Source organism: Rattus rattus, chromosome 1 (assembly GCF_011064425.1).
Source record: "Rattus rattus isolate New Zealand chromosome 1, Rrattus_CSIRO_v1, whole genome shotgun sequence".
NCBI lineage: Eukaryota > Metazoa > Chordata > Mammalia > Rodentia > Muridae > Rattus > Rattus rattus.
This window is the reverse complement of record NC_046154.1, coordinates 21,890,280-21,903,021: the sequence shown is the minus strand read 5'-3', so window position 1 is coordinate 21,903,021 and position 12,742 is coordinate 21,890,280. Positions and strand designations below refer to the sequence as shown.

Sequence of the window (12,742 nt, the reverse complement as noted above, 5' to 3'; positions counted from 1 at the left end):
CATTTCCCTACAGCCTTCAAAGGCCTGGAGTTTGCTATGTAGCCCAGGCTGGACTTGAATTTACAGAGATTTAACTTAAGCCTTCACCTCCAGAATGCTGGAATTAAAGGAGTGCGCACCACATCTGGCCTGCATTTCAGTTTTTAATGTTGAGATTGGACTAGTGAGATGGCTCAGCTGTTAGAGGTGTTCTTACTGCAGGCTTCGGGATCTGAGTTCAACTCCCAGATCGCTAAAATTGGCAGGAGAGAACCCACTCGATAAGAGTTGTTCTTTGACTTCTACAGATGCACGATGCCATAGGAGCATCTGTTAAACATGCACACTAGCCTGCTCGCTCGCTCGGTCTCTCTCTCTCTCTCTCCTCTCCTCCCTCTTCCTCCCCCTCCCTCTCTCCCCCTCTGTCTCTGTGTGTGTGCGTGTGCATGTGTCTGTGTGTGCGCATGTGTACGTGTCTCTCCTTGTTTCTCCCTACTTTCCTCTGACACACATGAATGAATGCGACAAAGAAAGGGAGGGAAAGAAATGGTGAGATTATGATTTGAAAACAGTTTTAAGACCATGATTTCCTCTTATAAAAACCACTACATTCTTTTATGTTTTGTCATCCAGTCATAATGTTTTATCCCCGTTACTTACAGCTATCGTTTACTTTTTAATTTAAAGGCTGCCCCATGCTCTCCTCCCTCTTCCATCCTAAGTTGACTTATTGTTAGTGCTCTCATTCATTTATTTTTGGGTTTTCTTTTTTAAAAGGTTTATTTTGTGTCTGTGTGCGTGTGTGTGTGTGTGTGTGTGTGTGTGTGTAGCTGTGTCTGTGTCTGTGTCTGTGTCTGTGTCTGTAAGTACACTGTAGTTGTCTTCAGACACACAGAAGAGGGCATCAGATCTCATTACAGATGGCTGTGAGCCACCATGTGGTTGCTCGGAATTGAACTCAGGAGCCATCTCTCCAGCCCTACTGACTGACTGTATAGTAATTCCTTTCTGTTTGTGTTCTTCTATTCATCCCTCCAGTATGTGCTTATTAAAATACCTGCTACATAGTGCGATACAGTGGTGGATAAGAGACCTGGTGTTTGCTGTTTTCTACCTTTAGAAGGCCTACATCTCAGAGAAGAGTTAAGATCAGAAAATTAAAGAAATAATTCTATGTTGTAGAATTACAGTTTCTATGGTTAGCTTTTATAAGGTTTTATTTCAGGCAAGACCTTAAAAACTCAAGAGTATATAGCATACAAAGAACAGAGTTGGGGAGTGGAGAGATGGCTCAGTGGTTAAGAGCACTGACTGCTCTTCCAGAGGTCCTGAGTTCAATTCCCAGCAACTACATGGTGGCTCACAACCATCTGTAATGGGATCCAATGCCCTCTTCTGGTGTCTGAAGATAGTGTACTCACATACATAAAAGAATAAATTAAAAAATGTATTCAAAAAAAGAAGAGTGCTTTCCAAAAGATTAACATATACCGTGTCCCAGTCAAGAAGTAACTTATAGTAAAGTAACTGATAGAAAGCCAATATTTGCTAAAAACAAGTTAAAAGTAGAATTATATGAGATGAAGCAGTCAAGGCTCTTAGACCATATAAGAAGTTTTGCGTTTTATTGCATATAGAATTAGAAGATGTGTGAAGGTCTTTAGCATGGACTACCAGGTATTTCATCTCCGCATGCCGAATGCTTTTCTATTCTCTGCAGACGAAGGCTTAGAGCTGTCATCAGGATTAGTAGTACTAACCATGACAATAGTGAGATGGTAAAAAGTAAATGTGTTAGATTTGGACAGTAGAGATGATGAAAAGAATTACTGTTTTCTGGCACAAGGATTTAGCTGAAAGATGACCTGTTTATTAGGTAGGGAAGCCTAGGGAAAGTATACTTTGGGTATTTATAGTAGTGCTGTTTTGCACATGTGAAATTTGTCCGAGGCATTTTAAGTAGCTTATACATCTGGGTCTCTGAGAAATCTAGGCTAGAAAAAGTTTTGTTTATATGGGTACAGAAAGTACATACGGTTAGCTCACATGACATATGTGGAGGGAGGAAGGACATAAGGTCAGAGGGACTCGACGCGAATGGTTACTGATGATCCTCGTTCATACTAAAGATAGCTGTTATGCTGGATGTCAGAAAGGTGGGTTTTATTTCATTTAGATTTGGTTTTTGGTCTGTGACTAGTAGTTGAGAGTTAGTTCTCTCGCATTTGGGTAAATAATTTGAGTCTTGAGGTCCTGATTGATAATGGCTTTTTAGATTATGAGGTCGTGTTTTATCATTAATTACAAGATTTCATAGTAGTTGGACCTACTTTAAGAACTCTTTAACAGAACTCATACTACTGTCCCAAACTCTGCATTGAATAATGCTGCTCTGATGTTTGCTACTGTGAGGCCTCTTCAATAATTTTTTTTTTTTTTTTGCTCATTGGCAAGTGGATTTAGGTCTGCCTAATCACTAGACGTGTGGTGGATGCTTTTGGCTTATATATCTGGCTGTTGGTTTAACAGAGGGTTTGGTGGACGTTATTCTCTATCATCAACCCGATGACAAAAAGAAGAATCGGGGATTCTGCTTCCTTGAATATGAGGATCACAAGTCAGCAGCACAAGCCAGACGCCGGCTGATGAGTGGAAAAGTCAAAGTGTGGGGAAATGTAGTTACAGTTGAGTGGGCTGACCCCGTGGAAGAACCGGATCCGGAAGTCATGGCAAAGGTAAATACACATTATAGCTGTTCACTGTAACTGCTTAGAAAAACAAAGAGTAGCTGATGCAACACCAGCATAGAATCCTGTCTTCGTGTCTGCTCAGTTCCTCTAGATCAGAGGTGTCAAAGATCTGAAATGAAAGCTAGTAAGTGTTCCATACACACTGGGCATTTATTTAATGTTAGCACCACAAAACATACAAAACATTAGTCAAAAATAATACTATAATAATAAATGTGGTTGATAAATTATTATTTTGTGGTGGGGGAGGGGTAGTCTCTCTATATAGCTCAGACTCACTGGGAACTTACTGTGGAGCCCAGGTAGGCTTCTTTTAATCAATACTCTTGCTCCAGACTCTTGCTCCAGACATGAACTGGCTCATGCTATGACTTTGATGATAGTGGCTTTGAATTACATTTTAGTTAGATTTATAGCTAATTTATTGTAACGTGTCTGTAGTTTCTTTTAGAGTATTGTCCCAATGAAAAAGACAAAAGCTTGCCACACTTGTTGTCAGTGGCAACTAGACTACATCCTCCAAAGAGCAGGTCCTCGGTTTCCTCATTGTCGGGTTCTTGGGGCTTTTCTTTGGATGGTTCCTGGAACTGAAGAGATTCCTCTGCTTGTAGCAAGTTTGTGTAGTTCACTGATGGTTCTTTTCGCAGGGAGGCAACTTGACCAATGCCCATAAACTAGTGTGTGGATCTTCAAGACTGAAAGATGCAAAATGCTCACCTTGACTAGTTTGGAGGATTCTGGGTTATATTAGTATGGTGTAGTCTCTTTGTATGTGCAGACATTTTTGGGTTAAACAGAGATGATTCATTGAGAAGAATCTGAGAGGCTCTCAAGAGTTGTGCTTTCTGTTTTTCTGTCTCACCTTCCTTGAGTAGTAGATCAGTGTCCAGGGAGGGGACTAGGAATCTAAGTAGTCTTAGTTCTTTCTTTCCTTTTTTCTTTTTTAATTGTTTGATTTTGGTCTCCATTGTTTGTTGAAGTACATTGTGGCTTTGTGCTATCTACTGGTCCTTGGATGCCATGTGTTTTATTTGGGCTGAATAAGTCTCTTAAGTTCACCACAGCTTTGACTTCCATAAGACAAAACATAGCCTCTGCTGCTTTTTAAAAATGTCTAAAAGTTAAAAGGATGTATTATATATTGGGAACAGTAAAATTCCCCAGAAGTCTCAAGGTAGAATTAGTAATTTTGCTTTTTTTATTCATCGCTGATAACCATTCAGGTGGGAGTTCAAAATAAACCCAGCTACCACCACCTAGTAACATCCCTGCGTAATATTCCTGGCTGTCCTGGAACTTGCTTTGAGACCAGGCTGGCCTCAAACTCACAAAAGATCTGCCTGCCTCTGCCTCCTGAGTGCTGGGCCTGCATCACTACACCTGACAGAAATTGGGAAGATTTTAATCTTGTGACTTGTTTTCTGGCTAAAAATGTTTAAATTGATAGAACTCTTGCTCACCATATAAGAAGCCCTGGGCCTTACATTGAGGACCAAATAAAACTTGGCATCGTGATATAGTACTTGGGAGGTAAGGACGGTCAGATTAGAAGTTTAAGGCTGTTGTTGGCTACATAGCTGGTTTTCAGATATTGTCTTTTTTTTTTTTTTTTTTTTTCTTTTCTTTTCTTTTTTTTGGGGTCCCGAACCCAGGGCCGAAGTACTGGGCGTTGAGAGCCCTCGCCAACCCGGTCTTTTTTTTTTTTTTTTTAATGTATTTATTTTATGTATGGGGACACTGTAGCTGTCTTCAGACACACCAGAAGAGGGCATCGGATCCCATTGCAGATGGTTGTGAGCCACCATGTGGTTGCTGGGAATTGAACTCAGGACCTCTAGAAGAGCAGTCAGTGCTCTTAACCGCTGAGCCATCTCTCCAGCCCCCCTCAGATATTGTCTTAAACAAAGGAAACCCTCCCAAAAATCCATGAAACCAAGATTTTAGAGTAGCAAGGAGGCCTCTGTAAACTTGGGAGTTGAATAAAGTTGATACATTAATTGTTCTCTTATGAAAGCGTGTCTATTAGAAAGGTTCTTCTTGGTACCCAGTGTTACACCTTAGATCAGTTTTACAGTCAACCGGAACCTGAAACCTATGGAATTCTTTTTTCTTTAAGATTTATTTATTTATGGGGGTTGGGGATTTAGCTCAGTGGTAGAGCGCTTGCTTAGCAAACGCAAGGCCCTGGGTTCGGTCCCCAGCTCTGAGAAAAAGAAAAAGAAAAAAAAAGATTTTTTTTTTTTTCTTCAGACACACCAGAAGAGGGCATCGGATCTCATTACAGATGGCTGTGAGCCACCATGTGGTTGCTGGGAATTGAACTCAGGACCTCTAGGAGAGAGCAGTCAGTGCTCTTAACCTCTGAGCCATCTCTCCAGCCCCTAAATGCTCTTTTTGTGAATATTTAAACTATATTTTGCAGTCCTGGAGTTCAAACACAAGACATAGCAGTGCTTAGGCTGTGCTCTACAAATGAGACATAACGCTAGAACGCTGTTGAACATTAGTTCCAAGCTTGTTTGTATCTTGTTTTGGTGCTGTGGATCACACGGCCAGCCTCATTCACGTGACCTCATATATGTGAGGAAACATTCAACACTGAGGTAGTTACACTTTAGTCCAGGAAGTTCCTTTTCTGTTCAAAGGTGAACAAACTAGTAGAAGCCTGTCAAGAGGCTAGGGCTCATCTGATAGCATGTTCTTCCTCTTCCTTCTCCTCTCTTCTTCCTCCTCATTTTTGTGTGTTTTGTTTTTGAGACACAGTTTCTCTGTGTGGCCCTAGTTCTACAGGAACTCATTATGTAGATCACGCTAGCCTCAAACTCACAAATTCACCTACCTTTCTCAGCATCATGCTCCCCCACTTTCCCCAAAAGAAGTGCTAGGACTAAGGTGTATGCTACTGTGCTTGGGCTCAAATCTTTCTGAATCTTAAGCTTTTTATCTGAGACAATAGTTTGTTTAGTGGGTATGCTGATTTTTTCTTAATTCAAGGATTTAAAAATTACACAGAAAAGTATACACAATTCCACTGTCTACCCCTGCCATCATGTCTGCCACGACTCCTGTAAGGTACCCAGTTTTAGTGTTGTCTTAGACAAGTACAGGCAATAAAAGTAATTCTTTGATTCTGAGTGACTATAGGTAGCCTTTTGTGTTTATTTATCTGTGTTTCCTTTATTCACCATTCTTTTTGGTCAGCTCTGGGAAGATAATTTAGTATTGTTTATAACACTGAAAAGTCACACAATGCTGCCAGTTAAATTGGCATGCTGGTAACTTATCTGTTGACTGTATTGTATCTCTTCTTCAGAGATGTGGAGCATTGGAAAGAGTGTTCTCTTAGCACCCATTGATCCTGGCTCTCTATCAACTCAGCTCCTCTTAGTTTTTGACCTCCACAGTAACCTCAGCTCTATATATGCATTGAGTTATTTCTGATCTTCTGTTCTAAGTATAGTAAGTAAGTGTGTACCATGTGTGCTGATACAGGGCAATTATGTTGTAGACAGACACTTAGGAGAGACTTGTAGTCAAAGGGTAAATGCAGTTATTCAGATATTCCCGTGCTTTTAGTATATGGTGTGCCTTATACTTGACGAGATAGTATATGTATTTTGCTCAGTGCTGTTAATAGTTTGTTTCTATTACTAAGTTTATGGTTGAGTGTTTAATTATGGGGCTTTACATGTATTTATTTATGAATCATGTAGTCATGAGTTTTGCCTATTTTTTCTTATTTTCTGATGCTTCTCTGGTGTAAGTTGCTATTTTTTTCCATATTTGTCACTTGCCTTCTGACTTTGTTTATGCTAGTTTTGCCGTACGCCACCGCTCTCGTTAGGTAGTGCCATTCCTTCATTCACACTCTGGGTTTTAAGTTATGAGCTGTTTCACATCTGTGCTTTATTTGTATTTGCGAATTTTAAAATTTTAATTTTTTTAAAGATTATAACTGTTACTATTTCTCCTTCTCTCACATCAATCCTTTATAAACAAATCACCTTTGTTTTTCCTATAACATACAGCCCCACATTACTTTTTTACACTTTTAGGATTAAGGGTTCTTTTTTTTTTTTTTTTTTTTTCAGAGCTGGGGATCCGAACCCAGGGCCTTGCGCTTCCTAGGCGAGCGCTCTACCACTGAGCTAAATCCCCAACCCCACTTTTTTACACTTTTGATCTGTTTGGACTTTATCTTGGTGTATAGTGTAGAAAATGGACCAACTTTCTTCTTTCTTCATTGATGTCACTCTTACTAAATGATTTAAGCATTGTAGTTTGTTTCCGTCATTTTTTTCTTTCTGCCTTTCTTCCCAGCCCAAGTAAGTCTTTTCTTGTATAGTTTTTACATAACTATCCACAGTTTTAGGGGTGAAAACAGATAAACTCGTTTTGGGGGGGTCCTTTGGAGCCATGATAAATTTGTGAATTAATGATACTTTTATGTTGGTGCCTGCATGATAGGTTCTGTTCAGTGGTAGCTGTTCTCTTGGGAGAGACAGAGGCAAGAGCCAATAGTTTATATAACTTGGTTTTTTTTTTAAAAGCTATAGAAAAATGGTGACTGATGTGAGAATCTTTTCATCATTGTATGTTTCTCAGACTACATTTTTAGACTTGCTGCTTTAGAGAAGAAAAGCCAACTTTTTAAAGACAAGAAGTAGTATTTTAAGATTTGAGCTAAAACTTAAGAGTAGCAATTTTGTGTTTTTGCTATTAGGTAAAAGTTTTATTTGTGAGAAACCTGGCTACTACAGTGACAGAAGAAATATTAGAAAAGTCATTTTCTGAATTTGGAAAACTGGAGAGAGTGAAGAAGTTGAAAGATTATGCATTTGTTCATTTTGAAGACAGAGGAGCTGCTGTTAAGGTAGGAACTTTGTATTCTTTGCTGTTTGTTTTCAAACTTGGTAGACACATAAAGTAACTATTTGAGATTGTAAAATTATGAATACATGTAAAATTATGAATACATGTGTATATCTATGTGAGGGTCTGTTGTGCACACATTGAGCATGCAGGTGCCCAGTGATGTTCAGAAGAGGGCACTGGATTCCCTAGAACTGCAGGTATAGGTGCTTGTGAGCTATCCAGTGTGAGAACCAAAGCCTGGAAGAACCTTTTAACCTGAGCCACTGCTCTAACCCCATAAAGTAGCTTTAAAACAGAAATAAAGTTGGTGTTTAGTAGTGTGTATGTGAGTGATTCTGTGAATTGCTGTAGTCTGAACCTAGGACCTCATAAATAAGAAGCAAGTGTTTTTCCTCTGAGCCACACCCAAATCTAGTCTTTACCCTTTTTTTGAAAAAAAAAAAAAAGTGTACCGTATCAGGCAAGTTAAGTCTTTATTTCTGGTGTGTTCATTGATTGATTTTATTTTGTGTTTTGAAGCAGAGCTTCTTTCTCTACATAGCTCAGTGTCCTGGGGTTCATCATGTCCACACGGCCATCCTTGAACTCACAGTGGTCCACCTGCCTCTTTACTTCCAGGTGCTGGGATTAAAGGTGTAGACCACAACCGCAGCTCTTAATGGGCAGAGTTTTTAATTTCTTCTTATTCTTTTCTCCTTCCTTAGCTGGAAAATCAAGACTACTTTTGTAGTCTTTTATGTATATATGAGATCAGGAAAATGAAATAATAAGCGAGTCAAACATTGTTCTTTTTCAAGTTCTCTGTTGATGGTTGTCCTAGTTAGGGTTTCTATTCCTTTGAAAAAACTTCATGACCAAAAGCAACTTGGCTAGGAAAGGGTGTTTTTGATCTAAAAGCTTGTAGTTGATCAACCAGGGAAGTCTGGGCAGTAACTCAAGCGGAGGCATGCTGTTTGTTTTGGCTTGCTCAGCCTGTTCATAGCACCCAGGACCACCAGCCCAGGAGTAACACTTCCCAAAGGGAGTTGGCCTCCCCCACAGGTTAATCTGAAGAGAGCATCTTCTCAATTGAAGTTCTTCTAGGAGACTAGCACGTGCTGACATGGACCAGCACAGTGGTATACTAGTAACTTTTGATTTGAACATTTATTTCCCTGCCTAGGTTGCTGCTTTAAAGTAGGACTTACAGAATCACTGGCCAATACAGGGTTTTGTTTGTTTTCTGTAGTACTGATAATCAAAATCCAGTACCACAGAGCAAACATATTAGACATTAGTTTGTTACTTGAGTTCTAGGTCTAGTATAGAATTAATTACTTTGCTTTCTGCTGGTGTCTTTTGAAGTACTGATTATAAAATTCATAGTTTAGGCCAGGCAGTGGTTTGTCCCTTTAATTCCAGCATTTGGGAGGCAGAGACAAGTGGATCTCTGAGTTTAAGGGCAGCTTGGTTTACAGAGTGAGTTGCAGGACAGTCAGGACTTCACTGAGAAACCCTGTCTTTAAAAAAGAAACAAGTGAACAAAAAAGCATAAAATTCATAGCTTAGTGTACAACTCAGTTTTCTTCTAATGGTATAGAACACACTTGTTAAATTTATATTATACTTTACAGATACTACTTTTGACTTTGGTACTAAATAATTAGGTGAGTTTGTAGGAAATATTTACAAGAACCAATTTGATGGTTTAAATAAAGAAGCCTGTGAAATTATAAACTTTCTAGTGTAGGAACTGGGAAGTATCCTGGATGGTCAGGGTAGGTAGAGCATTTTTGATTATGGAAGTCATCATGTTTCTTTGTGTTGATGGTATGTGGTGCTGGGCTTCAAATTCACATACTAGGTGTTTTGCCAAGAATCTACAAGTCCTGAAACAGGAAGACAGCAGGGTGCTTTTCGCTGCAGCTGTCCTGTAGCTCACTGTAGACTCGGCCTAGCACGTACAAAGCTCTGTGCTTAATATCCAGCACTTAAACACACGCGCCCAAATAAGTGGTCTCCTCAAACATTTGGGAGGTGGAGACAGGTAACGATCTGTGAGTTGCCAGCCAGCCCGAGAAGCTGTCCTTAAACAGGTGGTTGCTTAAGGCTTCATTGGCCTTTTCTGTGCTCTGCTTTCAGTTTGGGCACAGCGAATCCTGTGCTAGATGTGATCCTAATCAGTGTTCTGTTGGGTTTCACAGACAGCTGTATGCACCTCATCTTTACGTTTCACATTCTTGAAATATCTGTGCAAAACTTAGATAGTACCACATTTTTATTGATAATCTGGAAAGTTGGGTCTTTTTTTTTTTTTTTTTTTTTTAAGAAAACCTTTAGATTTACATATTTATTTTATGTGTGTAGGTGTTTTGCTTGTGTGTATATGTACCACATGTGTGCCTGGTGCCCTCAAGAGGTCAGAAGATAGCATCAGATCCCTTGGCATTGGGGTTAGGGATGGTTGTGAGCCTCCATGTGGGTGATGGGAACTGAGCCATCTTCTGGCTCCTCTTTTGCCTTCTAAAATGAAATGAGAAGGCATTGCTTTTGTTCCCCACAGTAATTTATGTATAAGACATAAGGGGAAGGACACAGCTCTTTCTGGTTAGGCTGCTCTTAGAGGTTAAAGTAATTATAAAATGTGTACTAAGACACGGTATGTCTATACTTTTTCAAGATTTTTTTAAAAATTATGTGTATAGGTGTTTTGCTTGCATGTCTGTCTGTCTGTCTGTATTATGTACATGCATGGGCATCGCATTGTTGGAACTGGTGGTATAGATGGCCATGTTACCTGGGAATGGAGCCCAGAGTTCTCTGGAGAGCAGTATGTGCCCTTAACTGTTGAGCCAGCTCTCTACTTCCCCATTTATATTAAGTTTTAAAATAATGTTTCTTATACAATAAACCTACTTTTGTAATTTAGGCTATGGATGAAATGAATGGAAAAGAAATAGAAGGGGAAGAAATTGAAATTGTCTTAGCTAAGCCACCAGACAAGAAAAGGAAAGAGCGCCAAGCTGCTAGACAGGCCTCCAGAAGCACTGCGTGAGTTTATGTTTTATTATTTGAATAAAGAATACCTTGGTAACAGATCAGATTAATAAAGTCAAGAAGAATCTTAAAGTAAACGGACTTGTTTCTTTTCTTCCTTCCCTCCATTTGCTAGGTATGAAGATTATTATTATCACCCTCCTCCCCGAATGCCGCCTCCTATGAGAGGTCGAGGTCGCGGAGGGAGAGGTGGATATGGCTACCCTCCAGATTACTATGGTTATGAAGACTACTATGATGATTACTATGGTTATGATTATCACGACTACCGTGGAGGCTATGAAGATCCCTACTACGGCTATGATGATGGCTATGCAGTAAGAGGAAGAGGAGGAGGAAGGGGGGGGCGAGGTGCTCCACCACCACCAAGGGGGCGGGGAGCACCACCTCCAAGAGGTAGAGCTGGCTATTCACAGAGGGGGGCACCTTTGGGACCACCAAGAGGCTCAAGGGGTGGCAGAGGGGGTCCTGCACAACAGCAGAGAGGCCGTGGTTCTCGTGGAGCTCGGGGCAATCGAGGGGGCAATGTAGGAGGCAAGAGAAAGGCAGATGGGTACAACCAGCCTGATTCCAAACGTCGTCAGACCAACAACCAACAGAACTGGGGTTCCCAACCCATCGCTCAGCAGCCGCTTCAGCAAGGTGGTGACTATTCTGGTAACTATGGTTACAATAATGACAACCAAGAATTTTATCAGGATACTTATGGGCAACAGTGGAAATAGACAAGTGAGGGCTTGTAAACGATTCTGTCAAGATCCGATTGGCTCTAGATCTACATTCTTCAAACAAAATTGGCGTAACTGTTTCATCTTTAAGTAGCAGTTTGCTGCCATTTGTATTCAGCTGAAGAAGTCACTCTTGTGTATATTCTCAAGGCTTCTTATTTTTCTTCTTTTCTAAATGCTCTCGGACATCACTGGGCTTGCAGAGGTCCCTTATTCTGGGGTCACAATGCTTTTACCGTTCCAAGCTTCATCCTAGCTTCAGAACAAACTGTAAATCATGATTTTGCAGAGCCTTTGGTTTGGACAGTTCTGTGTTTTGGATGTGGAATAGATTACATAGGAGTATGACGTATGCTGTAAATAAAAGTACAACAGTACTTTGTCTCAGTACTTTTAAGGAATTAAAGCAAACAGACTTAAGTTTCCTTGTATTGAAAATAACCTATGACTGTATGTTTTGCATTCCTAGAAGCAGGTTAACTGTGTTTTTAAATTGTTATAACCACACCTTTTTGAAATCTGCCCTACAAAATTTGTTTGGCTTAAACGTCAAAGCCGTGACAATTTGTTCTTTGATGTGATTGTATTTCCAATTTCTTGTTCATGTAAGATTTCAATAAAACTCAAAAATCTATTCAAAACATCACCTATTTCAAATTCAATTGTGTCCTAAAAACATTATTTTATTCGTAATCCTTGAAGGAATACTGTTTTCAAAGTAGAACTGCCTATGTGAGTGATCAAATTCATGAAAAATTTCTCGTCTATTCCATCATGTATTGTGGATATTAGATTTGAGGATTATTCTAAATTCACATATTCCAAATACCATTTCATTGATTGTGTTCTCTCATAATCTCTTCTGATTTTGAAATTTTATCCTTAAAGAAAACAAACAGACTCATATGTTTTTGAACAGGTATTGGATAATTTTTATTAAAGCAAAATGGAGCTGGGGAAGCACACTACAATTTGTTTTGACCTACATTCTTTCAAATCAAGGATAATTGTGACTGAAGACCTTATTTGCTGGATAAGTAAATGCACATACAGAGACAACTTAGGACTGTGATGCCATTTGCACTGTGGACTAGACGCAGTTTTAGGGCTCATGATCCCCTGTTTCACTGGTTTGGGACTGTGATCCCTGTTGCTGTGTAAACTTGCTTTGGGAAGCAGTCACGCCTTTGAAGAGACTTTTAAATATCAAGTGGCCATGTCTCTGGCTTTCCGAGAATACCTCTTTTACATTTTTACCATGTCTGTTGGCTAAGTTTTTGTTGGCCAAGTGATGACGTTCATGACGTTCTCTATCTCCTTGCTTCTTTTAGAAATTCCAATTTATTCTAATGACTTTGCTAAATGAAAAGAGCA

At 39.7% G+C, this 12,742-nt stretch overlaps 1 protein-coding gene across 6 annotated transcripts in view; it reads left to right on the top strand.

Moving 5' to 3' along the window:
* Positions 1–12,014, top strand: part of Hnrnpr (heterogeneous nuclear ribonucleoprotein R) — a 32,269-nt gene extending 20,255 nt beyond the window's left edge. For 2 of the 6 annotated variants that reach the window (XM_032896052.1, XM_032896029.1), the window contains 4 exons: positions 2,509–2,714; positions 7,453–7,602; positions 10,513–10,634; positions 10,756–11,365. In XM_032896052.1, the coding sequence (XP_032751943.1) occupies positions 2,509–2,714; positions 7,453–7,602; positions 10,513–10,634; positions 10,756–11,365 (1,088 nt within the window). Of the gene's footprint in view, positions 1–2,499; positions 2,715–7,452; positions 7,603–10,512; positions 10,635–10,755 lie in introns of all 6 variants that reach the window. The other 4 variants (XM_032896046.1, XM_032896024.1, XM_032896038.1 and 1 more) reach the window with 3 other exon arrangements.
* Positions 12,015–12,742: the final 728 nt, after the last annotated feature.